The sequence below is a fragment of the Rhinoderma darwinii genome, chromosome 12, assembly GCF_050947455.1.
Source record: "Rhinoderma darwinii isolate aRhiDar2 chromosome 12, aRhiDar2.hap1, whole genome shotgun sequence".
Classification (NCBI taxonomy): Eukaryota; Metazoa; Chordata; class Amphibia; order Anura; family Rhinodermatidae; genus Rhinoderma; species Rhinoderma darwinii.
This window is the reverse complement of record NC_134698.1, coordinates 29783901-29810782: the sequence shown is the minus strand read 5'-3', so window position 1 is coordinate 29810782 and position 26882 is coordinate 29783901. Positions and strand designations below refer to the sequence as shown.

Below are 26882 nucleotides of genomic sequence, written 5' to 3'. Positions count from 1 at the left end.
AAAACAACCCCCCTCCCACCCACGAGCATCATCAGAGCATGCTAACCAATCTTATCTATCCTCTAAAATTATTTCTCATTAGGTCTTTGGTATATACACAAATTCTTTCATAATATCACTTTCTTTGGAATTAAAAATTTTGCCTATAAAACTCTCACATCTTTTATAAAATAAGTTGTAGGACTTCCGGTTCCGGCACTGGTATGTGAAGACGTGTGTGACATCGCTCCCGCTCCTCCAGACCTTACAAAGTTGCCTCCAATTACCAACATCTTCAGCTCTGGTGGAGAGAATTTACCCACTATCTGGCGCTACTTATATAGAGCTTTACTTGCTAAGGAGCAGCAAAAAAACAGACATTAAGGACATGGGTTAGGACGTGATAGAGGAACAGCCGGCCAAGATGGCGCCGCTAGACGGTCGACAGGCAGACGCCCGCCCTGGAGATATGCCATCTCCGCTTTCCTCCCAACACTCTTACTTTACAAGACTCTTTGGACTATAAGCTACTGGCCAAAATGGTGGCCGACCTCATTGCTCGGGATCTCTCCAGCACCCTAGTAACGACGGTGCAGTCCACACTAAATCGCTTGCAAGAGACCATATCTCAACAAGAGGGACGCTTAAGGGAGGCGGAATAGAGGATTTCTAACACTGAAGATGAACTGGTGGCGGTTGTGTCGCAAACTAGCGGCTTGCATCAGACAGTTCCTCAGCTATATGAGCGGATTGAAGATCTTGAAAACCGGTCTCGCCGGAATAATTTGAGATTGATAGGCCTGGCGGAGACAATACCGGTAAAAGCTCTGAGGAAACTGCGAATACGACCTGCCGCGGGCCTTGGGCTTACAAGGGATCAAGTGGGTGGAACGCGCACACAGAGTGGGCCAGCCTAAACCGACTACACCTGATTCCCAGGCTGGGAAAACTGATCGCCCCCGCCAAGTGATAATGGATTTTACTGATAAAGAATACATCCTCCGTGCTTACCGTAATCAGAAAGACCCACTCACATTTCAGGGAGCACGTATTCTTATTTTCGGGGACTATTCACCAGCTGTTCCGAGACAACGTTGGTATTTAGTGCCACGTGCTCATTGCTGTTTCGTAAGAACATTCGCTTCCAGCTCATGTACCCTGCCATTCTCAGGATTAAACATGCGGATGGGACTTTTCAGACCTTTAGAGACCCGGCGGCAGCAGACTGTTTCTTCGCCTCAGTCTTCACTTACCGCACCTTCGACTTCTGACTCCAGACCACCAGCCTCTACTCCTAAATGGCGGCCGCCCTCGCTGGCTAAGTGGCCCTTCCTCTCCAACCTACTCCGCATGGTCAACGTCGAAACAGAAATCATAGCGTACCACGCGTAGATGGCGCCAGGGAGGAACGCAGCCACCAGATTGAGGACTGTAATTGAGTGAGATTGGTCTTATTTTAAATACTTTCATTTATCCGGGATGGTTTGTAAAAGTTTCAGTATTGGCCATATAGGTGGGGAAGGGAAGGGAATGGGATAATTTTCCCATTACGCTAATTGGGGGAATACCTCCTGGCCGTTCCTCCCATCCTTAGCTATTCAATATGGAGGGGCTATGATGTGTAGCATTGAGTACCAGGTTTATGGAAGTCCTATATTTTTTTTTGTACAGTTATCTTTTGTTATTCACGGTTTCATTTTTTACGCTGTGCTTCTTAATGCACCACTGCACATTGAGGACTACTATTTCCTTTTCTGTTTGTGAATGCTCTCCCGGGAAGTCATGCTTGGATATTATAGATTCGATCCTTTGTTAGAGATACGTGCCCACGGGCATTTGATCTATTCATTTAATCATACTTATAGTGCTTCTGTGACATGAGAATCGTCACTTGGAATGTTAAGGAGCTTCGATCCCCGGCAAAACGCATGGTGGTCTTGCACCACCTGAAAAGACTCCAGGTAGATATTGCTTTGCTGCAGGAGACCCATCTCCTCAAAGACTATTTCCCTCGTATGCATAAACTTTGGGTGGGGGAAGTACATGGCTCTCCTGCAGTAGAGAGGAAAGCAGGGGTGCTTGTATTGATTCGTAAAGCCTTTCCCCACACGATTACTGATGATGAAACAGATGATGAGGGACGAATAATACATCTTAGGTCAAGCAGCCCGCAGGGTATGCTTAGCCTGTATAATATGTATGCCCTGAATAGTTCACAACAGTCTTTCTATGATAAGCTTCTTGATACTTTGTTATATGACTCGTTTCCTGATATACTTGTGGGGGATGATTTCAATGGGGTAGTTTTGCAATATTAGGATCGATCGTTGAGACCGGGTGTAAATATTCCAGCCACTGACTCAAGATCCCAATTGGCCGACCTCCTGTCGGTCGCTTTTTTGACTGATGGGGGGAGGACATGTTCATCCTGGCGACCGGGAGTGCACTCATTTCTACCACCCACTGTAACGGCAGGGGGTAGGGAGACGGACAAGTGAGCCCTAATCTACCCGCCACTCTGTCCCTGCCTACTTGCAACGACCCGCCCTAGGCGACGGGGTACAACTGGGCGGCGGTCCCTGCGCTCAGTAAGTGCACGACAAACACGACAAACATACAAGGAACACAAGCAAGGAAAAGGGGCCGTTGCCCACGGCAACACCGTGAGCAACCAGAGTGGTGAACGAGCCGAGTCAAGCCAGGAGTGTGCGAGGTACAAAACGAAAAGCAGAAGAGTAGTCGGTAAGCCAGGGTCGGTATGGAGCAGGATCAAAAATAGCAGGAGCTGTAGCTGGGCCAGGAACCACAGGGAAGGAAACAAAAGCAATAACAAGCACCGAGGGACAGGAAGTGCAGGGTTAAATAGACCGAGGGCGGGAGCTAGCTGAGTCTGGCCAGGTTACGATAGGCTCTCCCACTCCTAAGCCTGCCAGCCTGAATGGTGGAAGCAGGAGTCAGTCTCAGGGATGTATTCTCAGGTGCTGACTGATTAGTTCTGGGAGTTAACCCCGCAGTGCCTGGCAGATCCTTTACAGTACCCCCCCTTTTATGAGGGGCCACCGGACCCTTTCTAAGTGGACCTGGCTTACTGGGGAAACGCAGGTGGAACCTCCTGACCAATACCCCAGCGTGAACATCCAGGGCGGGGACCCAAGACCTCTCCTCGGGCCCGTATCCTCTCCAATGGACCAGGTACTGGAGGGAGCCTTGGACCATCTTGCTGTCCACAATCCTGGCCACCTCGAATTCCACCCCCTCCGGGGTGAGGATGGGAACAGGAGGTCTCCTCGAGGGAGCCAAGGACGGGGAGCAGCGTTTGAGGAGGGAGGCATGAAACACGTCGTGTATCCGAAAAGACGGGGGTAACTCCAGCCGGAAGGAGACAGGATTGAGGACCTCAATGACCTTATACGGCCCAATAAACCGGGGAGCAAACTTCTTGGACGGAACCTTGAGACGCAAGTTCCTAGACGACAACCACACCAGATCCCCAACCATAAACAGGGGGTTAGCAGAACGTTTTTTATCAGCCTGAGTTTTTTGTACGCTCTGGGACACCTCTAGGTTTTTCTGAACCTGGGCCCAGACTGTGCACAGTTCCCGATGAACGACCTCTACCTCAGGATTGTTGGAACTACCAGGTGAAACGGAGGAGAACCGTGGATTAAACCCAAAATTACAAAAAAAAGGAGAGACCCCAGACGAGTTACTGACCCGGTTATTAAGGGAAAATTCGGCGAGGGGAATGAAAGAGACCCAATCAAATTGACAGTCAGAGACAAAACACCTTAAGTATTGTTCTAGAGACTGATTAGTCCTCTCCGTTTGGCCATTGGTTTCAGGATGGAAGGCAGAGGAGAAGGACAGATCAATCCCCAACTTCATACAGAAGGCTCTCCAAAACAATGAAACAAATTGTACCCCTCTGTCCGAAACGATATTGACAGGGACCCCATGGAGACGCAGGATGTGTTTGACAAACAAGGTAGCCAACGTTTTGGCGTTGGGTAGTTTCTTGAGGGGCACAAAGTGGCACATCTTACTGAAGCGGTCCACCACCACCCACACCACCGACTTGCCTTGGGATGGAGGCAAATCGGTGATAAAATCCATGGAGATATGTGTCCAAGGTCTCTGGGGAATGGGCAACGAACGCAGTAAGCCCGCTGGTCGGGACCTGGGAGTCTTGGACCTAGCACAAACCTCACAAGCGGCGACGTAGGCCTTAACGTCTTTAGGCAACCCAGGCCACCAATAATTTCTGGTAATGAGGTGTTTGGTACCCAGGATGCCTGGATGGCCAGAAAGTGCGGAGTCATGATTTTCCCTAAGTACCCTTAGCCGGAATTGCAGGGGAACAAACAGCTTGTTCTCAGGAAGGTTCCCGGGAGCTGCACCTTGATCAGCAGCAATTTCAGAGACTAAATCAGAATCGATCGAGGAAATGATTATACCTGGAGGCAAAATACAAGCAGGATCTTCCTCCGAAGGAGGGCTGGCCATGAAGCTACGCGACAGTGCATCAGCCTTAATATTTTTAGACCCAGCCCTATAGGTAACCAAAAAATTGAATCTGGTAAAAAATAACGCCCATCGAGCTTGTCTCGGGTTAAGCCTCCGGGCAGATTCTAGGAACACCAGATTCTTGTGGTCGGTAAGGACCGTTACCTGGTGCCTAGCTCCCTCCAGGAAGTGGCGCCACTCTTCAAATGCCCATTTAATGGCTAAGAGTTCGCGGTTGCCAATATCATAGTTACTTTCAGTTGGCGAAAACTTCCGGGAGAAGTAGGCACAGGGGCGGAGATGGGTGAAGGACCTGGTACCCTGGGACAAGACAGCCCCCACTCCCACCTCAGATGCGTCAACTTCCACGATAAATGGCTCCATTTGGTTGGGCTGAACCAGCACCGGGGCCGAGACAAAGCACTTCTTAAGGACCTCAAAAGCCTGGACAGCCTCAGGAGGCCAGTGGAGGAGATCAGCACCTTTGCGAGTGAGGTCCGTAAGGGGCTTAGCGATGACCGAGAAGTTAGCAATAAATCTCCTGTAATAATTAGCAAACCCCAAAAAACACTGTAACGCCTTCAGGGAGGCAGGTTGGACCCATTCCGCCACAGCCTGAACCTTGGCTGGGTCCATGCGGAATTCATGAGGAGTGAGGATTTGACCCAAAAATGGAATCTCCTGTACCCCAAACACACATTTTTCGGTTTTGGCAAACAGTTTATTTTCCCGAAGGACCTGGAGCACCTTCCTGACATGCTCCACGTGGGAGGACCAGTCCTTGGAAAACACCAGTATGTCATCAAGGTACACTACCAGAAAAATCCCCAGGTAATTTCTCAAAATCTCATTTATGAAATTCTGGAAGACCGCAGGGGCATTACACAACCCAAAGGGCATGACGAGGTATTCGAAATGGCCTTCGGGCGTGTTAAACGCAGTCTTCCACTCATCCCCCTCTTTGATGCGAATAAGGTTATACGCCCCCCGTAGATCCAATTTAGAAAACCATTGGGCCCCCTGAACCTGATTAAAGAGATCAGGAATCAAAGGAAGGGGATACTGGTTCCTTACCGTGACCTTATTCAGGCTACGGTAGTCAATGCATGGCCTAAGACCACCATCCTTCTTCCCCACGAAGAAGAAGCCAGCACCTACCGGAGAAGAAGAGGGACGAATGTAACCCTTGGCCAGGGATTCCTGGATATACACTCTCATAGCTTCACGTTCGGGACAAGAAAGATTAAATATCCTACCCTTAGGAAGCTTAGCTCCTGGTACCAATTCGATGGCGCAATCGTATTCTCTATGAGGAGGTAACACTTCGGAGGCCTCCCTAGAGAAAACATCAGCGAAGTCCTGAACAAACTCGGGTAGCGTATTCGCCTCCTTAGGGGGAGAAATAGAATTAACAGAAAAACATGACGTACAACATTCATTACCCCATTTGGTTAGCTCCCCAGTATTCCAGTCAAACGTAGGATTATGCAACTGCAACCAGGGAAGACCTAGCACCAAATCGTACGATAATCCCTGCATCAACAGTACAGAGCATTGCTCCAAATGCATGGAGCCAACAAGGAGTTCAAAAACAGGGGTATGCTGTGTAAAATAACCATTAGCAAGAGGAGTGGCGTCGATACCCACTACCGGGACAGGTTTAGGCAAATCAATAAGAGGCATAGCAAGAGACATAGCAAATTCCACAGACATAATATTAGTAGAGGACCCTGAATCCACGAAAGCACTGCCGGTAGCAGACCTACCACCAAAAGAGACCTGAAAGGGAAGCAAGATCTTAGTACGTTTCATATTTACGGGAAATACCTGTGCGCCCAAGTGACCTCCCCGATGATCACTTAGACGCGGAAGTTCTCTGGCTGCAACCTTACGCTTAGGACAGTTGTTCACTTGATGCTTGTCGTCCCCACAGTAGAAGCAGAGACCATTCTTCCTGCGGAATTCTCTACGTTGTTGGGGGGACACGGAGGCCCCGAGTTGCATAGGTATCTCTGAATCTTTCGGGGAGGAACGAAGCAACGGAGCTTCGGGAGGCATCATGGGGGAGTCGGAGGAGAAAACACATACGTTCACGTTGTCGTTCCCTGAGACGTCGGTCAAGTCGTATCGCTAAAGCCATAACCTGGTCTAGGGAGTCAGAAGAGGGATAGCTAACTAGCAGGTCTTTCAGGGCATTCGACAGACCCAACCTAAACTGGCACCTTAAGGCAGGGTCATTCCACCGAGAAGCTACGCACCACTTCCGAAAGTCAGAGCAATACTCCTCAACAGGTCTCTTACCCTGACTTAAGGTCACCAGCTGACTCTCGGCAAAGGCAGTCCTGTCAGTCTCGTCATAAATAAGTCCGAGAGCAGAAAAGAAACAATCAACGGAGGAAAGTTCAGGGGCGTCAGGAGCCAAGGAGAAGGCCCACTCTTGGGGCCCTTCCTGGAGCCGGGACATAATTATACCCACCCGCTGGCTCTCAGAACCTGAGGAATGAGGCTTTAAACGAAAGTAAAGCCTACAACTCTCCCGAAAGGAGAGAAAAGTCCTCCGGTCCCCTGAGAACCGGTCGGGCAACTTGAGGTGGGGTTCAAGAGGTGCGGTGCGGGGAACTACCAGGGTAGCATCAGGCTGGTTGACCCTCTGAGCCAGGGCCTGGACCTGTAGGGAGAGACCCTGCATTTGCTGAGCCAGGGTCTCACGGGGATCCATAGTGGTGTCAGGGACCAGGGGTAGACTAGGTATGGGCTTGTTATTATGTAACGGCAGGGGGTAGGGAGACGGACAAGTGAGCCCTAATCTACCCGCCACTCTGTCCCTGCCTACTTGCAACGACCCGCCCTAGGCGACGGGGTACAACTGGGCGGCGGTCCCTGCGCTCAGTAAGTGCACGACAAACACGACAAACATACAAGGAACACAAGCAAGGAAAAGGGGCCGTTGCCCACGGCAACACCGTGAGCAACCAGAGTGGTGAACGAGCCGAGTCAAGCCAGGAGTGTGCGAGGTACAAAACGAAAAGCAGAAGAGTAGTCGGTAAGCCAGGGTCGGTATGGAGCAGGATCAAAAATAGCAGGAGCTGTAGCTGGGCCAGGAACCACAGGGAAGGAAACAAAAGCAATAACAAGCACCGAGGGACAGGAAGTGCAGGGTTAAATAGACCGAGGGCGGGAGCTAGCTGAGTCTGGCCAGGTTACGATAGGCTCTCCCACTCCTAAGCCTGCCAGCCTGAATGGTGGAAGCAGGAGTCAGTCTCAGGGATGTATTCTCAGGTGCTGACTGATGAGTTCTGGGAGTTAACCCCGCAGTGCCTGGCAGATCCTTTACACCCACACTCTTCCTGGTCACGTATAGACTATGTTCTACTAGACGTTCGCTAATTTCTAAGAGAGACTTTGATGTGTGGGCTGAGCGACGCGAGGACTTTATTAGGACCCAACAGGAAGTTCTCTATGGACGATTTGGTGATAAACCCGGTAGACTGCTAGCGAATTTGGCGAGAGGGAAGAGACCTTTTCATTGTATTCAACCACTGAGATCCCCTGGGGGTGACATAAAGGACAACCCAAGGTCCATTAATGCATTGCTGGGAGATTTATTAGACTTCTTTGTATCAGGATGATCCAGCTGAGTTGCCTGAGGGTTTAGCTTTTCTGCTAAATATTTCCTTACCTCAGGTTTCTGAGGAACAGCTCACTGCTTTAACGCACCAATAACGACAGAAGAGGTGCAAAGCGTAATTCTGGCCTGCCATCCGGTAAATCCCCAGGCCCCGATGGTTATCCAGGCGAATTTTATAAGGTAATTACTACACAAGTGACTCCTATATTAGTTAGCCTGTTTACTAAGGTTTTGTCAGGACGGGATCAGACGTTCCGAACTAACTTCGCCTACATCAAACTAATACCAAGGAGGGTCGAGATGTTGAGAGTCCCTCTTATCGACCGTTCTCACTGATCGACAAGGATCTCAAAATCTTGGCTAAACTTATGGCAAATCGCCTGGCCCTGATCTTGCCCTCATTGATCGGCCTGTCGCAGGTAGGTTTTGTGCGGGGACGCTCGGCTGTGACTAATCTCCGTAGGGTTGCCCTGGCGTTGGATATGGTGGTAGATGGCCTAGGGGAAGAGATGCCTGACCTGATTGCTTTAGATGCCGAGAAAGCTTTTGACCATTTGCGCTGGGGGTGGTTAGGACAGGTGTTAGATGACATAGGTTTTCAGGGTGCTTTTAGACATTTCCTCAGGGCTCTTTATATGCAACCACAGGTCTGTGTACATACGCCTGGTTTTGTTTCCCCTCCTTTTCCTTTGCTGAAAGGGACAAGACCGGGATGCCCGCTGTCCCCCTTATTATTTGATTTGGCCTTAGAGCCCTTAGCCCGTACTCTGGACATGAACCAGACCTTTACAAGCTATTCCGATTCGTAGCGACACATTAAGGTTAGCCCTCTTCGCAGATGATGTTATATTATTTATGTCTAATCAGAGTGCCGGTTTGCCTAAGGTGTTAGCTGCTCTTATGAAATTTGGTCTTTTCTCGGGCTTTAAATTGAATGTTTCTAAGTGTGAGGCCCTTTTTTTGGGTACCAAGACACCTCGGGAGGGACTAGCTAGCTACCCACCCACCTCCACAATATCCCTGTAGCCAAACGATCCATAAAATACCTGGTTATCCACATTGGGCGCACCTCAGACTTCATATATCGCTTAAACTATACACCTTTTATTTACAAAAGTTTTGCATGACTTGAAACGGTGGCATGGTTTTACCACTCTCTTTGTTGGGAAGAAATCACCTTCTTAAGATGATGCGTTTTTCTAAGTTACTATACCCGTTACATACACTACCCCTTCTTTTGAAACATATTTACATTTTGAGGTTAAATACGGCTTTTGGTCACTTTCTTTGGAGGGTTAGGAAGCCTCGTATACGTATAGACAAACTTATGGCCACCAGGGAGCGAGGTGGTATTAATTTACCTAATATACAGGGTTACAATTTGGCTTGCTTGGCACGGCATGTTATAGATTGGGTTAAGCAGACGAGTTACCATTCTGATCATGCTATTTTGCGCCCCATGGGACCTCTGCACACTTCTACATTCCTCCGTCTCAGCCCTGCCTAAGTTCATAAAGCAATCTTTTATATGCAGGGATACTATAATGGCCTGGAGGGCCATGAGATGGAGCTATGGTCTCTCCTTTGGAATTTCCAAGTATCTTCACCTATGGAACCATCCGGAATTTATTCAGGGCAAAGACAATAGTCTTTTTGCAGAATGGAGATCGAAAGGTATTCTTAGAATGGAACATCTGCTTCATGGCACGGATCCGAGATGGCTTACTGGGAAAGAGCTGATAGATAAATATGGACGGACGCCTTTTTAATATATACAATATGCTCAGGTCTGACATTTCTTTGTGAATGCTCTGCACAATGTTAGCCTAGAAGTGATCCCAAATGATATGGACAAGATTATTTTTCAAAATCGTAGAATGTGGTCTGTCTCTCACATATACTGCAATATTAGGGATAGCTTGATTGTGGTTCCGCCTGAACAATTTTTTACAAAATGGGAAGAACAACTTGGAGATAGTGATCTTAGGGATAAAATCTTGATAGGATGGGGTTCAGTTCATAAACATGTGGTGAGGGAGGTATGGAGAGATACTCTATTTCGTATAATGCACAGAGCAATTTTCGGTTTTAACCTACCACCTAGTCCAGCAATGCCTGATCGACTACTGGCCTGTCCTAAATGCCATAATAGTAGGACGGGCCTATTACATGGTCTATGGCATAGTTCAGCTCTTCTGGTCTCGGGTCCGTGACATGATGGATACTTTCTGGCGTCTGTCTTTGCCAATGTCCCCCATCCTTTTCGTTTCTCTCTATTGGGAGGAGGAGACAGATGATGGCAGAGCTGACGGGAGATACCTGCCTCAACTATTTCACCTGATTTGTTTGTCCCCACTGGTGGCTTATCTACCATTAAACTGACTCTAGGTCGCGCTATCCTGCCTCTATACTGGCTGGCTCTGATGATGGATGCCAGTCTGCTCGGCTGGGGAGGGATCCTTCAGTACCACATAATTCTGGGTGTGTGGCCTTAGCTGGAGTCCTCTCTCCCAATCAATATCCTGGAGCTTCAGGACTGACTTCTGCCTCTCCACCACTGTACCATCCACAGATGAGTCAATTAGTCTGGGTGCAAACACACAATGTGACAGCACTACCTCAACCATCAGAGCGGGAATTGTAGTGGCACGGCAATCTTGGAAATAACAAGAATCCTGACACGCATTTCAGCGCTCTGGGTGGTCAAATACCAGAAGTGGACAACTTGATTGCCCACTTTTGCAATCGCGAACCGATTGACCCAGAAGAATGGACCCTTCATCCAGAGGTATTCAGTGAAATCCGCTCCAGGTGGGGTCTTCTGGATGTGGACCTAATGGCTTTTAGACTTAACAACAAACTGTCTGCATTCGTGTCCTGAACTCAGGATCCCATGCCACTGGGAGGTAGATGCACTCGACATTTCATGGCACCAGTTCGAGTTCCCATACATATTCCCTCAGCTTATGCTTCTTCCTTGCAGCTGTAAGAAGATTAAGGCGGGGGCGACAACCCAGTGATCCTCATTGCTCCAGATTCACCTTGTCAGGCATGGTACGCCGACCTGGTTAGGCAATTGACAAGTGCTCCCTGTCATCTTTCCCTAGGGGAATACCTTCTCTCTGGGTCCACTCTTTAACACGAGTTTACCTACTCTTTGTTTAACTGCCCCAAGCTAGTTAGCCCTCTTCCGCCAGGATTTACTTCAGGACTTGGATTGTTTTTTTCCGTTGGTGTGATGAGAGAGATTTTCATTTTATTTGATCTCTCTCTCTGTCTGTGTCTCACTCACTCACTCACTCACTCACTCACTCACTCACTCACTCGTTTGCTCTCTTTCCTTTAAGTCGGCCTAGAACTCTGCAATCTCAATGGTCGTGTCTTCTGCCTATCCATCCCTTTTCAGTTTCCCTTGGCTTCTAAGTTGGACACCTGCACTTTCTGCAAGGGGTGAAGCATGCTGCCCTCCCCATCTTCAATCTATGGCTCCTTGGGATCTTAACCTAGTCCTAAAGGCCATGCAGGCGTCTCCATTTGAGCCTGTGACTTGGCGGCCCTGTCCTGCAAATCTCCCTTTATGGTGATCCATCAAGACAATGTGTTGCTCCGCCCAGTCCCTCCTTTTCTGACGAAGGTAGTATCTGCATTTCATCTTAATGATACTGTCCTCCCTTCCTCTTGCCACTCCCCCTCCCATCCTCGGGAATGGGCTTGATCCAAGTTGGATGCGGTTGGATGCGAATTTCTTTTGCAAACCTCTTATTTTTGCTGTTTTAACTTTGTGGTCCTGAAAGGTTTCAGACCAGGTCTGGTGGCATCCAACCTTACCATAGTTTGCTGGAGACATATTGACTAAAAGGAAAAGAGCCTCCCTTTAAAGTAACGGCTCATTCCACTTGAGTGGTTGGTACCTCGTCATCGGTTCAGAACAGAGCTTCCGCTATGCAAGTGAGCAACAACGTGGTCTTCTTTTTAGAAGTTCTACATGGTGCATACTTCTGTATCCTCTGACGCCTCTCTTGGTCACAGAGTTCTGCAGGCGGCGTTTATCTGACCGCATTGGTTCTTTTTGGCTTTTTTTTCTGGATGAGGGGGTATTTACTGTCTTTTCACATGGTTATGTGGTTTATCCATATTGATTGGTTATTTATTTCACGTTTACGGTTTTGTTCTGGCTTCTCCTACTGCCGATGTACTATACTAGTTTAGCTCAGTAGAAAACCAAATTGTACACATGCAGCAAACGTATGCACTCCACATCAGAAGAGATACTATAAATATATATATTGGTAAATACCGGTAACCGTCAAAATTACATAAATAACCAAGATTATAGAGTAGGAAGAACATACATGTAAACCCAACATGACCTGGTACTCTGACCATGAATGTATACTAAGAAGCCTAAAGAGAAAGAGGTCAAGTACACTCAAGATAGTGTGTAATAGAAAAAACGTTCTTTATTAACAGATAGAAAGACAGTTAAAAATGAGTCATACAGTGTGAAAGGGCGTCAGCCCACACAGAATACATGAAAAGGTACTGATGATAATAATAAATAACAAGGACCCAGGGTTAAATGTTAATTCAGTGAACAGCTCAATACATGTAACATGTGTGTAAGGGATTAGATCAAGTGATTCTAATGTCTGTAGCACCATTAAAGAGGCTCTGTCACCAGATTTTGCAACCCCTATCTGCTATTGCAGCAGATAGGCGCTGCAATGTAGATTACAGTAAGGTTTTTATTTTTAAAAAACGAGCATTTTTGGCCAAGTTATGACCATTTTTGTAGTTATGCAAATGAGGCTTGCAAAAGTCCAAGTGGGTGTGTTTAAAAGTAAAAGTCCAAGTGGGCGTGTATTATGTGCGTACATCGGGGCGTTTTTAATACTTTTACTAGCTGGGCGCTCTGACGAGAAGTATCATCCACTTCTCTTCAGAACGCCCAGCTTCTGCCAGATCACGCTGTGACGTCACTCACAGGTCCTGCATCGTGTCAGACGAGCGAGGACACATCGGCACCAGAGGCTTCAGTTTATTCTGCAGCAGCATCGGCGTTAGCAGGTAAGTCGATGTAGCTACTTACCTGCAAACGCTGATGCTGCTGCAGAATCAACTGTAGCCTCTGGTGCCGATGTGTCCTCGCTCGTCTGACACGATGCAGGAACTGTGAGTGACGTCACAGCGTGATCTGGCAGAAGCTGGGCGTTCTGAAGAGAAGTGGATGATACTTCTCATCAGAACGCCCAGCTAGTAAAAGTATTAAAAACGCCCCGATGTACGCACATAATACACGCCCACTTGGACTTTTACTTTTAAACACACCCACTTGGACTTTTGCAAGCCTCATTTGCATAACTACAAAAATGGTCATAACTTGGCCAAAAATGCTCGTTTTAAAAAAAAATAAAAACGTTACTGTAATCTACATTGCAGCGCCGATCTGCTGCCATAGCAGATAGGGGTTGCAAAATCTGGTGACAGAGCCTCTTTAACTGGTATTGGTAATTATAACCAGTAAATATAGGTTAGTGTCATGTAGCAGTATAGCTGAGACTGATTTAAGAGCAGTACAACCCAGATCTGAATAACAAAATAGCCATGTGCATTGAGTAAATGAGAAATGGCACGTACCCGGATTGTTATTCAGATCTGGGTTGTACTGCTCTTAAATCAGTCTCAGCTATACTGCTACATGACACTAACCTATATTTACTGTTTATAATTACCAATACCAGTTAATGGTGCTACAGACATTAGAATCACTTGATCTAATCCCTTACACACATGTTACATGTATTGAGCTGTTCACTGAATTAACATTTAACCCTGGGTCCTTGTTATTTATTATTATCATCAGTACCTTTTCATGTATTCCGTGTGGGCTGACGCCCTTTCACACTGTATGACTCATTTTTAACTGTTTGTCTTTCTATCTGTTAATAAAGAAAGTTTTTTCTATTACACACTATCTTGAGTGTACTTGACCTCTTTCTCTTTAGGCTACTTAGTTTAGCTCAGTATCTGCATGAGAGGTATATCTGGTGGGAGGAGCTAACACTTTTCTTCTTAGTGTTAGGCTCCTAGTGGTAGCAGCTATACTCAAGGTCATATGTGGCCCCCATTGAACGTGACGAAAAAAGAGTTTTATGGCAAGTAACAAAAATCCACATTTTAAGAACAATCTACATTTAATTATTAACTGTGCAGTCCAATATGATACAAAAAATTCAGATATGGTACAATATCATCGAAGGTGGTTTAATATAAAATCCTTGAAGATTTGCAGGCTTAAACGTAATCATGTTACAATACTATGTATTTTTGTTTTATTTTAATTTCAGACAGTGACTATTTCAAGTCCCAGGCTCTGAAAAATGCAGAAGAGGCTTTTAGGATTCACCAGGCACAGGTAAGATTGATGCCCAATAGAGTATTTTGAGTTACCTTTTCTTTTTGTTTCATAGCTGGCTATTTTGTTTTATTAAAGGGGTAATCCCAAACTTTTTTAAAAAAAATTGGCAGCAGGGGATGGCATAACATAAAAAACTATCAGATACCCCCTAAAGTGGCCCACAATCCAGTGATGAGGTTCCGTTCACCGCTGCACTGGTCTCGGAAGCTCCTGCAGCTGTTCATCGATCACGAGACCCTGCAGCCAATCGCTGGCCTCAGCGGTCACGTGCCATTCATGGCAGCATCACCGCTGAGGCCAAGCGATTGGCTGCAGTGGCACATGACTGATGAATGGCACCTGTCATGTACCGGAGCAGTGGAGAACAGGACATCAGCCCTGGAGTTGGGGGGCACTTCAGAGGGTGAGGATCTGTTAGTTTATTATGTTATGCCATTCCCTGTCCTGCTGCCGATTGTAAAGAGTCCCAAATAAATCATAATGTTTATAAGTGAGTAGTTTCATGTTTTATTTTGTAGTATTTGCGCTGATTTTGTTTGAGTTGTGCGAAACAAAATAAACCATTTACATCAATTAACCCCTTCCCGCCATTTCACGTACAGTTACGTCATGGGAGATGGCCTTTTCCCGCATCTCCACGTAACTGTACGTGAAACAGATGGAGCTGGCTAAGGAGCTGAGCCAGCGACATCACCGCCGGGTGACAGCTGTATGTTACAGCTGGCACCCTGAGGTATCGGCCAGGACCGGAGCTAGCCTCCGATCCGACCGATTAACCCCTCACATGCTGCGTTCAATAGAGATCGCAGCATGTGAGGAGTTTATAGCCACCAGCACCCCAGCAACGTGATCGCTGGGTTGCCGGTGGCTGCAAAGGCGATCGGAGGGCTAATACTTACCTCCCGGTCTGCCAGTAACGGAATACTCCTATGCCCCGTCGTCGGCGGGGCCCAGGAGGCTTCCGGTACCATCGGCAAGATGGCGCCGTCTCAGCTTCCGGCTCAGAAGCTGAGCCGGCGTCGTCAGCAGTGGGTGTCCGCTGTATGTTACAGCGGACACCCCGATCTATCGGCAGGAACCGGAGCTAGCTCCAATTCCTGCCATTAACCCCTTCAATGCAGCGATTCAATGCAATCGCTGCATCAAAGTGGTTTGTATGCAATCGGCAGCCCTGCCATACGATGGCAAGGCTGGCGACTGTTACTATGGCAACAGGATGCCTAACAATGGCTTCCTATCTGCCATTACGTTAGCCAATTAGGCCCCGCCCGGTGGCGGAGCCTGATCGGCTTGCTGTCAGTGAACAACTGACAGTTCTAATACATTGCACTACATAGGTAGTGCAATGTATTAGAACATCAAACAAACAGTTGGACCTTCAAGTCCCCTAGTGGGACTAAAGAAAAGTGTAAAAATAAAAGTTGTAAAAAATACAATAAAAGTTTCAAATAACACAAAACACAATCGCCCTTTTTCCCTTATCAAGTCATTTATTATTAAAAAAAATAATAAAGCCATACATGTTTGGTATCGCTGCGACCGTAACGAACTGAACTATAAAAATATTATGTTATTTATTCCGCACAGTGAACGCCGTAAAAAAAATAACTAAAAAATACTGACATAATTGCTATTTTTTTGGTCACTTTGTCTTCCAAAAATTGAAATAAAAAGTGATCAAAAGCTCGCATGTACCTAAAAATGGTACCTATAAAAACTATAACCCGTCTCGCTAAAAACAAGCCCTCATACAGCTCCGTCGACGGAAAATTTAAAACCGTTATGGCTCTCACAACTTGGCGACAAAAAATCCATTCTCTTTACAAAAGTTATTTTATTGTGCAAAAAGTTGTAAAACATAAAAAAGTGCTATAAATTAGGTATCACCGGAATCGGACTGACCTGCAGAATAAAGCTAACATGTAATTTATAATGCGTGGTGAACGCTGTATAAAAATAGTGATCAAAAAGTCGCATGTACCCCAAAATGGTACCAATAAAAACTACAGCTCGTCCCACAAAAAAAAACAGCCCTTATACCACTACGTCTATGAAAAAATAAAATTAGTCAAGGCACCAATAAGCCAGGAAATAAAAATATGCAGTTGTGCCGGTCCGAGGGGAAAGTTTCTTCTGTTTCAAGTGGTGAATTATCAAGGCCCCTAAAATTAAGGAACCAGGAAGGGGAGGGCCCAAACATATCTGCTGGAAGTGAGGGCGCCCGTATTATACCAGGACAACACTTTCCCAGCAAAATTCCCCAAACTGCAAAGGTGCGGAGTGTGGACCAAAAGGGGAATAAGTAAAGACCATTTATTAGTGCGACACCGGCCTGTGCAGAAAGGATTGTGTCACAGCGTAACACACATCTATGAATTATATATTTATTTATTTTCACCCCACTATACCACCTGACTACCCCCCTTATATACTCCGCCCGCCTTACATGTACCCCCACATTATAAACGGAAACACCAGTAAGACTCAAAACAAAACTACTACAAGCAAAATCCACGCTCCAAAAGACAAATTGCGCTACCTCCCTTCTGAACCCTACAGTGTGCCCAAACAGCAGTTTAATTCCACATATATGGCATCGGCATACCCGGGAGAACCCTTTTAACAATTTTTGGGGTGTGTGGCACAAGCTGGGCGCCACATATTGGCATATCTATTGAAAAACCATTTTCACTCTGCAACATCGAGTGCACACCAATTTCTGCCAATCACCTGTGGGGTTAATATGCTCACTACACCCCTAGGTGAATACCTTGAGGGGTGTAGATTCCAAAATGGGGTCACTTCTGGGGGGTTTCCACTGTTTTGGTCCCACAGGGACTTTGCAAATGCAACATAGCGACCAGAAACCAATCCAGCAAAATCTGTACTCCAAAAGCCAAATGGCGCTCCTTCCCTTCTGAGCCCTACTCTGTGCCCAAACAGCAGTTTATGACCACATATGTGGTATTGCCGTACACAGGAGAAGTTGCTTTACAAGTGTTGGGGTGCTTTTTTTCATTTATTTGTTGAGAATATGAAACATTTTCAGCTAAAACTACATCTTATTGAAGAAAAAGGAATTTTTTTATTTTCACTGCCCAATTCTAATAAAATCTATGAAACACCTGTGGGGTCAAAATGCTCACTACACCCCTAGATGAATTCCTCAAGGGGTGTAGTTTTGTGAATCGAGTCACTTTTGGAGAGTTTCCACTGTACTGGTACCTTAGGAGCTTTGCAAAAGTGACATGGTGTCAAGAAACCAATCCATCAAAATCTGTGCTCCAAAAGCCAAATGGCGCTCCTTCTCTTCTGATCCTTGCCGTATGCCAAAACAGCAGTTTATGACCACAAATGGGGTATTGCCGTACTCCAGAGAAGTTGCTTTACAAATGTTGGGGTTCTTTTATTCCTTTATTTGTTGGAAAATGAAAGATTTTGGGCTAAAGCTACGTCGTCTTGGAAAAAAAGGATTTTTTTTATCTTCACTGCCCAATTCTAATAAAATCTATGAAACCCCTGTGGGTTCAAAATGCTCACAACAAGATGGATTCTTAAAGGGGTGTAGTTTCCTAAATGGAGTCACTTTTATGGTGTTTTCACTGTTTTGGTCCCTTAGGGGCTTTGCAAATGCGACGTGGTCTCCGCAAACCATTCCTGCTAAATTTGAGCTCCAAAAGCCAAATGGCGCTCTTTCCCTTCTAAGCCCTGCCGTGTGTCCAAACAGCCGTTTATGACCACATGCGGGGTATTGTTTTACTCGGGAGAAATTGCTTTACAAAAGTAGTGGTGCATTTTCTCCTTTTAGTCCTTGTGGAAATAAGAAAAAAATTAGCTACTTCCAATAATTTCTGCAAAAAACCTGCGGGGTCAAAATGCTCACTATACCCCTAGATAATTTCCTCAAGGGGTATAGTTTCCAAAATGGGGTCACTTTTGGGGGATTTCCACTGTTTTGGTGCCGCAAGAGCCTTTCAGACCCGACATGGAGCCTAAAATATTTTCTAATAAAAAGGAGGCGCCAAAATCCTCTAGGTGCTCCTTTGCTTCTGAGGCCTGTGCTTCAGTCAATAAGTGCACTAAGGCCACATGTGGGGTATTTCTAAAAAGTGCAGAATCTGGGCAATAGATATTGAGTTGCGTTTCTCTGGTAAAACTTTCTGCGTTACAAAAAAAATAGATGAAAAATGAATTTCTTCAAAAAATAAAAGAAATTTGAAAATTTCACATCTACTTTGCCTTAATTCCTGTGGAACATCTAAAGGGTTAAACTTTCTAAATGCTGTTTTGAATACTTTGAGGGGTGAAGTTTTTAAAATGGGGAGACTTATCGAGGGTTTCTAATATATAAGGCCCTAAAATCCACTTCACAACTGAACTGGCCCCTGTAAAAATAGCCTTTTGAAATTTTCTTGAAAATGTGAGAAATTGCTGCTAAAGTTCTAAGCCTTGTGATGTCATAGAAAAATAAAAGGATGTTCAAAAAACGATGCCAATCTAAAGTAGACATATGGGTGATGTTAATTAGCAACAATTTTGTGTGGTATTACAATCTGTCTTACAAGCAGATACATATAAATTTAGAAAAATGCTAATTTTTGCAATTTTTCGCAAAATTTTGGTGTTTTTCACAATTAAATACTTAATGTATCGAGCTAATTTTGCCAGTAACATAAAGTCCAATGTGTCTCGAGAAAAGAATCTCAGAATCGCTTGGATAGGTAAAAGCATTCCAAAGTTATTACCACATAAATTGAAACATTTCAGATTTGAAAAAATTGGCTGTGTCCTGAAGGCCAAAACAGGCTGTGTCTTGAAGGGGTTAAAGCACGTCCATCCATACAGTATTTATGTAGGGATACAATAAATTTATGTGTATTAATATAGCATTATGAATATTTTGTTTAAAATATATATATAAAATAGCCTCTAAAACTCTTAACACTGTGCTTGGGTCATACAATCAGCGTACTCCTTTAAACCCTTCCTGCTTCAGCCACTTTTGACACAGCCTCATTTTTCAAATCTGACATGTTCCATTATGTAATAACTTTGGATTGTTTTCACCTAGTCAAGTGATTCTGAGAATATTTTTTCGTGACACATTGTGCTTTGTCAGATGTAAAATTAGGTCGATACACTCATTCTTATTTGTGAAAAATACCAAAATTTAGAGAAAGTTTGCAAAATAGCATTTTTCTAAAGTAGTTACTAGTCACAAAATAGTTACTAGTTATCATTTCCCTTATGTCTTTATGTTGGCATTGTTTTTGAACATTCTTTTATTTTTCTAGGACGTTACAAGACTTATAGGATTAGCAGTAATTTCTTAAATTTTCAAGAAAATTTCTAAAGACTATTTTCAATTTGCACAAGGACTAATGGAGAAAAAAGACCAACGTTTTTAAAGTAATTTCTCTCGAGTACGGCAATGCCCTCATAAACTGTTATTTGGACACTTGGCAGAGCTCAGAAGGGAAGGCGCACCATTTAGCTTTTGGGACAAGGATTTTGCTGAATTGGTTTGTTGGCGCCATGATGCTTTGAAATAATAATGGGTTAAATTAATGATACAATTAATAATCCATGGATTTCTGTTACAGGGCAAGTATTTAACGGGGTTCACTGGACTATTGTCCCCCACTATTACTACCACCTTTTATTAGGGTCGCTAGGGTTATGCTTAGCTCTCCTAATTTTTCCCTTGTATTTTGCCTTCTGTTTGCCTTATTAGCTAAGTGTGTGTGTGTGTGTGTGTGTGTGTGTGTGTGTGTGTGAGCAGTGATTCACGACACAAGTGAATAATGGTTTATTACCAGCACAAAAATCACACTCCGATAATAAACACAGTATACACAAAATTTATATAATCGCGGTACAGTAGAAGTATACCTCAATACATATGACTATTAATATGAAATGAGTATACTAGCACTATATGTGGTACAATATAACAAGATATAACAGTACCAGTACAAACCTATCCTAGTGCCCACCCACGTATCTAAATACACACATAATATACAATACACTCACTCACGCTTACCTCTGTGACCCTCTCCCGCTTCGCTCTAACTGTCCCTGTAACTAAGGGGTTAATACAATAATGGGCTGTAGGGAAAGAAAGGGCAAAGGGGGTTGTAATAGGATAAGGTTTGAGATATGGATGTGAGCTGAGGGCTAGGGTTATAGGATGGAAAGGGTTGCTGTAGTGCAGGGTTATGGTTGGATAGGGTTAAATGCAGCGTGAAGGAGCTGCAGGCGTTAAGCTATTGCTGGGAGGGATGCAGCAGCTTGAGAATTTATGGCAGGGTAGAGAAGGGTTAGGAATTATGCTTAGAGCTTATTAGTGGCTTCAATGGTTGGTGGTGCTGGGGCCTCTTTTGGAGGGAGTACAGCAGGCCTGCTTTGGTAGTATCCAGCTTCTCTTCATGTGGGGGCTGATGTGCAGGTCTTCACTGGTGGGGGTGGAGTGTAGGTCTGAGGAGTGCACTAGCAGTGTCTTATTTAAGCCCAGTCCATGCACTCCTTACATAGTTACATAGTTAAGGTTGAAAAGAGATAAAGGTCCATAAAGTCCAACCTATAATCCTACCATGTTGATCCAGAGTAAGGCAAAACCCCCGTGAGGTTGATGCCAATTGTCTCCTTAGGGGAAAAGTTTCTCCCAGACTCCAAATATGGCAATCAGAATAAATCCCTGGATCTACGTCCAATCTCCAGAATCTAGTACTCATAACCTGTAATATTATATCATTCAATGAAAGGCATTAAGGCCCTTTTTTAACTTGTTCAAAGAATCAACCACCACAACATCCTGTGGCAGAGAGTTCCATAGTCTCATTGCTCTCACAGTAAAGAATGCCCGTCTGTGATGATGGCGAAACCTTTTCTCTTCTAGACGTAGAGGATGCCACCTTGTACTAGTTACAGGCCTAGGTGTAAAAAGATCATTAGAAATATCTCTGTTCTGTCCAATTATATATTTGTACATTGTAATTAGATCGCCCCTAAGCAGTCTTTTTTTTAAACTGAATAGCCCCAAGTTTGATTACCTTTCTTGGTACTGCAATCCGCCCATTCCCTTAACCATTTCGGGACTGAGCCTGTTTTAGCCTTGAGGACGAAGCCGATTTTTTTCAAGTCTGACTTGTCACTTTATTTGGTAATAACGTTGGAATGCTTTTATGTATCCAAGTGATTCTGAGATTGTTTTCTCGTGACCTATTGTATTTTATGTCCGTAAAAAAAATTGGTCGATCAATTTAATATTTATGTGTGAAAACACCAAAATTTAGAGAAAATTAGCAAAAATTTGCATTTTTCTTAATTTAAATGTATCTGCTTGTAAGACCGATAGTAATACTTCACAAAATAGTTACTATTTCAAAAATCCCATATGTCTACTTTGTTTGCTGAAGAAATTTAGAGAAAAAACTGAATATTGAAGGGCGTAGTCAAACTAAGTTTTAATTGTACAGATAAAAAAAGACACGTTTCAAGGCCGAACTGGCCCCTTCATCATGTTAAGTACAAATGATGCATGAGTTCACGATACATACTCTTTTATAACAGACTAAATGGTCGGCAGTCACAACGACTACCGGGTCAGAGTTATAGGTCAAACATTCGCTTCAGTATGTGGTCCAATGGAGAAACATTATAGGTTTACACTTTTTATAGGGAAGAGCGAAGTAACACAATTAAAATACATAATATCGGTATATGTAGACCTAACACTATATTGTTAATATAAAAGGTATAAAAATAATTAACATGTATCGCTGGTAATATATTCAAATTTCTAATGCGCATATTAGGAATGGACTATATTCATAAAGATTAATTAAAAACCCTAAATATAATTAAATAGTTATGTAGTGTATGATGTTTCATGGATACATGGTTGTCATAGTGATGTGACGCTAAAGGACTACGGAAGCCTGAAAGGCTCAGTTCTATACGACATAGTAGATGCCCATATGAGAGGAAGAGGAAGGGATATTTTAGATAAATGGAAAGGAAAAGGAATATGGAACTAGAAGAAATGGAGTGTTCTAAGGAGCTCTAACGGTAAGTATATGGTTGTATATATAACATTTTTGTAGACTATAGGTGATTAATTGATTTGTTTAGGCATTATCTAGAGGCAAACGGTCAATAGTGTATCCCGTCTTGATGTGGAAGCCGCTGCTGGATATCACTAAAAAAGTACTGATCTCAGTATGTTTAGATATAAATGCACATTATTAAATATGTACACAATGTACTACGTTTGTTTCCCAGATTGAAGGTGATTTACTTCAATTTACATAGGAATATAAATAAATTCTACATTTCAGATGATGGTTTCCGTGATTTCATTTAAACCCGCTGGTTTCAATGTTTTTCATTTATAAATCCAAAAGATCTCCCGTTATTGGAATCCACATTTACAATTCATTAAATAGATCACAAATTGACTAGCAGTTCAATCTTTTCTAAATTTTGAATTTCTTCCCAGTTTATTGGGAATGAAATGTATCAATTTTATTTGTTATGATTTGACAGCACAAACATCTAGTTCTTCCACATTTGAGACTGCCTATCTTGCTTATAGGTACATTTTAATGTTGATCTCACTTGGAGTTGTTTAATGTTCTAGAGAAATTCACACGGCTGGGAGCCAAGATGTTTTTAATTGTTCTAAAAGTAGATTTTAAGAAATAAAGCCAGATTTTATATAAACGTTTTAAAGAGAAAGGCTATCCCCGTGTGCTTTTGTCAGATGCTTATAAAAGGACTGAGACTCTTACCCAAAGGGATTGTTTGCCGGGTTATAATACGGGTAAAGAAATAAAAAAGAAAACTACAACAGAACCACAAACCTATGGCGGGGTTAAAAACGACCCCAATTTCAGTTTTAACTTTACCACACAATATAACTTTGCACATAAAAAAATTGGGGAAATTTCAAATAAACATTGGCAGGTTTCACAATTTGACTCCTTCCTTCAAACGATTCTACCACCAAAACCAAAAATTACTTTTAGAAGAGCAAGAACAATTAAAAACATCTTGGCTCCCAGCCGTGTGAATTTCTCTAGAACATTAAACAACTCCAAGCAAGATAAACATCAAAATGTACCTATAAGCAAGATAGGCAGTCTCAAATGTGGAAGAACTAGATGTTTGCGCTGTCAAATTATCACAAATAAAACGGATACATTTCATTCCCAACAAACTGGGAAAAAATTCAAAATTGAGAAAAGATTGAACTGCCAGTCACAATTTGTGATCTATTTCATGAATTGTAAATGTGGACTCCAATATGTAGGAAGGACGATTCAACCTCTGCACTGTCGGCTCAATAAGCACAGATCAAATTGTAAAAACAAATTCCTCCTTCACAGTGTTTCTAAACACTGTACCTTTGCACATGATAGCCATTTCAACGGCTTTACCATCACTCCTATCACTCCTATCAATTGTATAGATGAGAGTCAAGCAGATCGCTTTAATTCCCTATGCAAAATGGAGATCTTTTGGATTTATACATTAAAAACATTGATACCAGCGGGTTTAAATGAAATCACGGAAACCATCATCTAAAATTTACTATTTATTTATATTCCTATGTAAATTGAAGTAAATCACCTTCAATCTGGGAAATAAACCTAGTGCATTGTGTACATATTTAATACTGTGCATTTATATCTAAACATACTGAGATCAGTACTTTTTTTAGTGATATCCAGCAGCAGGTTCCACATCAAGACGGGATACACTATTGACCGTTTGCCTCTAGATAATGCGTAAACAAATCCATCAATTAATTGCCTATAGTCTACAAAAAATGTTATATATAACCATATACTTACCGTTAGAACACCTTAGAACACTCCATTTCTTCTAGTTCCATATTCCTTTTCCTTTCCATTTATCTAAAATATCCCTTCCTCTTCCTCTCATGTGGGCATCAACTAAGTAGTTTAGAACTTTGCCTTTCAGTCTTCCGTAGTTCTTTAGCGTCAAATCACTATGACAACCATGTATCCATGAAACATCATTCACTACATAACTAATCATATTTATGATTTTTAATTAATCTTTATGAATATAGTGCATTTCTAATATGCACATTTATAAAAAATGTTAATATATTACCAGCGATACATGTTAATTATTATTTTCATACCTTTTTATATTAACAATATAGTGTTATGTTTACTCATACCGATATTAATTATTTTAATTGTGTTACTTATATGTTTACACTTTTTATAAGGAAGATCTAATGTTTCTCCTTTGGACCGCATACCGAATGTTTGACCTATAACTCTGACCCGGTAGTCGTTGTGACTGCCGGCATTTTATTTTGGTATAAAATAGTATGTATCATGAACTAATGCATCATTTGTACTTAACCTCATGAGGGGGCCAGTTCGGCCCTGAAACTCGTCGTTTTTATCTGTACAATTAAAACTTAGTTTGACTACTGCTGCGCCCTTGAATATTCCGTTTTTTTTTCTCCAAATTTCTTCAATATACACATTAAGGCTACCATGCCTTTCGGATCAGAATTTGGTATGCAACCTCACCCTAACCATTCCACCTAGGTGGACTATTGGAGCACGCTTTTTTTGGATGTTATGCTCTTAGCATAACTATACCAGGTCAGCATATTTGACCACCGCTTCTCATTTCATTTGGGATTACTGGTTCATGCACTATGTGCGCTTTGTGTTTTTGTTTTTCTTTCTTAGTTTACTTTGTTTGCATCGTTTTTTAAACATTCTTTTATTTTCCTAGGACGTTATAAGGCTTAGAACTTTAGCAGCAATTTCTCATATTTTCAAGAAAATTTCAATAGGCTATTTTTTCAGGGACCAGTTCACTTCTGAAGTGGCTTTGAGGGCCTTCTATATTAAAAAAATTCCCATAAATGACCCCATTTTGGAAATTGCACCCCTCAAAGTATCCAAAACAGCATTAAGAAAGTGTTTTAACCCTTTAGCCGTTCCTCAGGAGTTAAAGCAAAGTAAAGGTGAAATTTACAAATTTCATTTGTTTTTGCCAAAATTAATTTTTAATACAGTTTACTGTAACACAGAAGGTTTTACCCGAGAAATGCAACAAAATATTTTTTTTCCCCAGATTCTGCAGTTTTTAGAAATATCCCACATGTGGCCCTAGTGTGCTACTGGACTGAAGCACCGGCCTCAGAAGCAAAGGAGCACCTAGTGGATTTTGGCGTCCCTTTTAAAAAAAATGTATTTTAGGCACCATGACAGGTTTGAAGAGGTCTTGTGGTGCCAAAACAGTAAAAAACAAAAGTGACCCCATTTTGGAAACGACGTCCCTCAAGGAATTTATGTAGGGGTATAGTTAGCATTTTGACCCCACAGTTTTTTTGCTAAATGTATTTGAATTAGTCTGTGCAGATGAAAATCTACTTTTTGTACTGAAAACACGTAGGCATTTTTATTTTTTATAAGGAATAGAAGAGAAAAAACACCCCAACATTTGTAAAGCGATTTCTCCCGATTACAGCAATACCCAATATGTTGTAATAAACTGCTGTTTGGACCCACAACAGGGCTCAGAAGAGAAGGAGAGTCATTTGGATTTTGGAGCGCTGATTTTGCTGGAATAGTTTTCAGTGCTATGTCATGTTTACAATGCACTGGAGGGACCAAAACAGTGGAAAACCCCCAAAAGTGACCCCATTTTGGAAACTAAACTATTTAGCTCTGTCACCACATTATAAGGGCCCTATCTCCTACATAAGGAGATCGGCGCTATAATGTAGGTGACAGTAATGCTTTTTATTTTAAAAAAACGATATATTTTTACCACTTTATTAGCGATTTTGGTTTATGCTAATGAATTTCTTAATGCCCAAGTGGGCGTATTTTTACTTTCGACCAAGTGGGCGTTGTACAGGGGAGTGTATGACGCTGACCAATCAGCTTCATGCACTCCTCTCCATTCATTTACACAGCAGCATTGCGTTCTTACTAGAACGCGATGTGCAGCCACATACACAGACATTAACGTTAATCAAGTGTCCTGATAATGAATATACATGACCTCCAGCCTGGATGTCATGTGTATTCAGAATCCTGACACTTCTGAATCTTTTCTGTGAGATTTCCAGCAAGGGAAACAAAATCTCGTTTACCTCGTAATCTCGCGAGATTACGGTTGGCTTGCTGGAATCTCACAGAAAAGATTCAGAAGTGTCAGGCTGGAGGTCATGTATATTGACTATCAGGACACTTGATTAGCGTTAATGTCTGTGTATGTGGCTGCAGATCGTGTTCTAGCAAGAAAGCGATGCTGCTGTGTAAATGAATGGAGAGGAGTGTATGA

General features: G+C 43.2%; 1 protein-coding gene across 4 annotated transcripts in view; it reads left to right on the top strand.

Moving 5' to 3' along the window:
• Nucleotides 1-26882, top strand: part of INO80 (INO80 complex ATPase subunit) — a 324729-nt gene that overhangs the window by 118071 nt on the left and 179776 nt on the right. For all 4 annotated transcript variants that reach the window (XM_075844867.1, XM_075844866.1, XM_075844865.1 and 1 more), the window contains exon 11: nt 14458-14525. In XM_075844867.1, coding sequence (XP_075700982.1) covers nt 14458-14525 — 68 coding nt within the window. The remainder of the gene's footprint in view (nt 1-14457; nt 14526-26882) is intronic.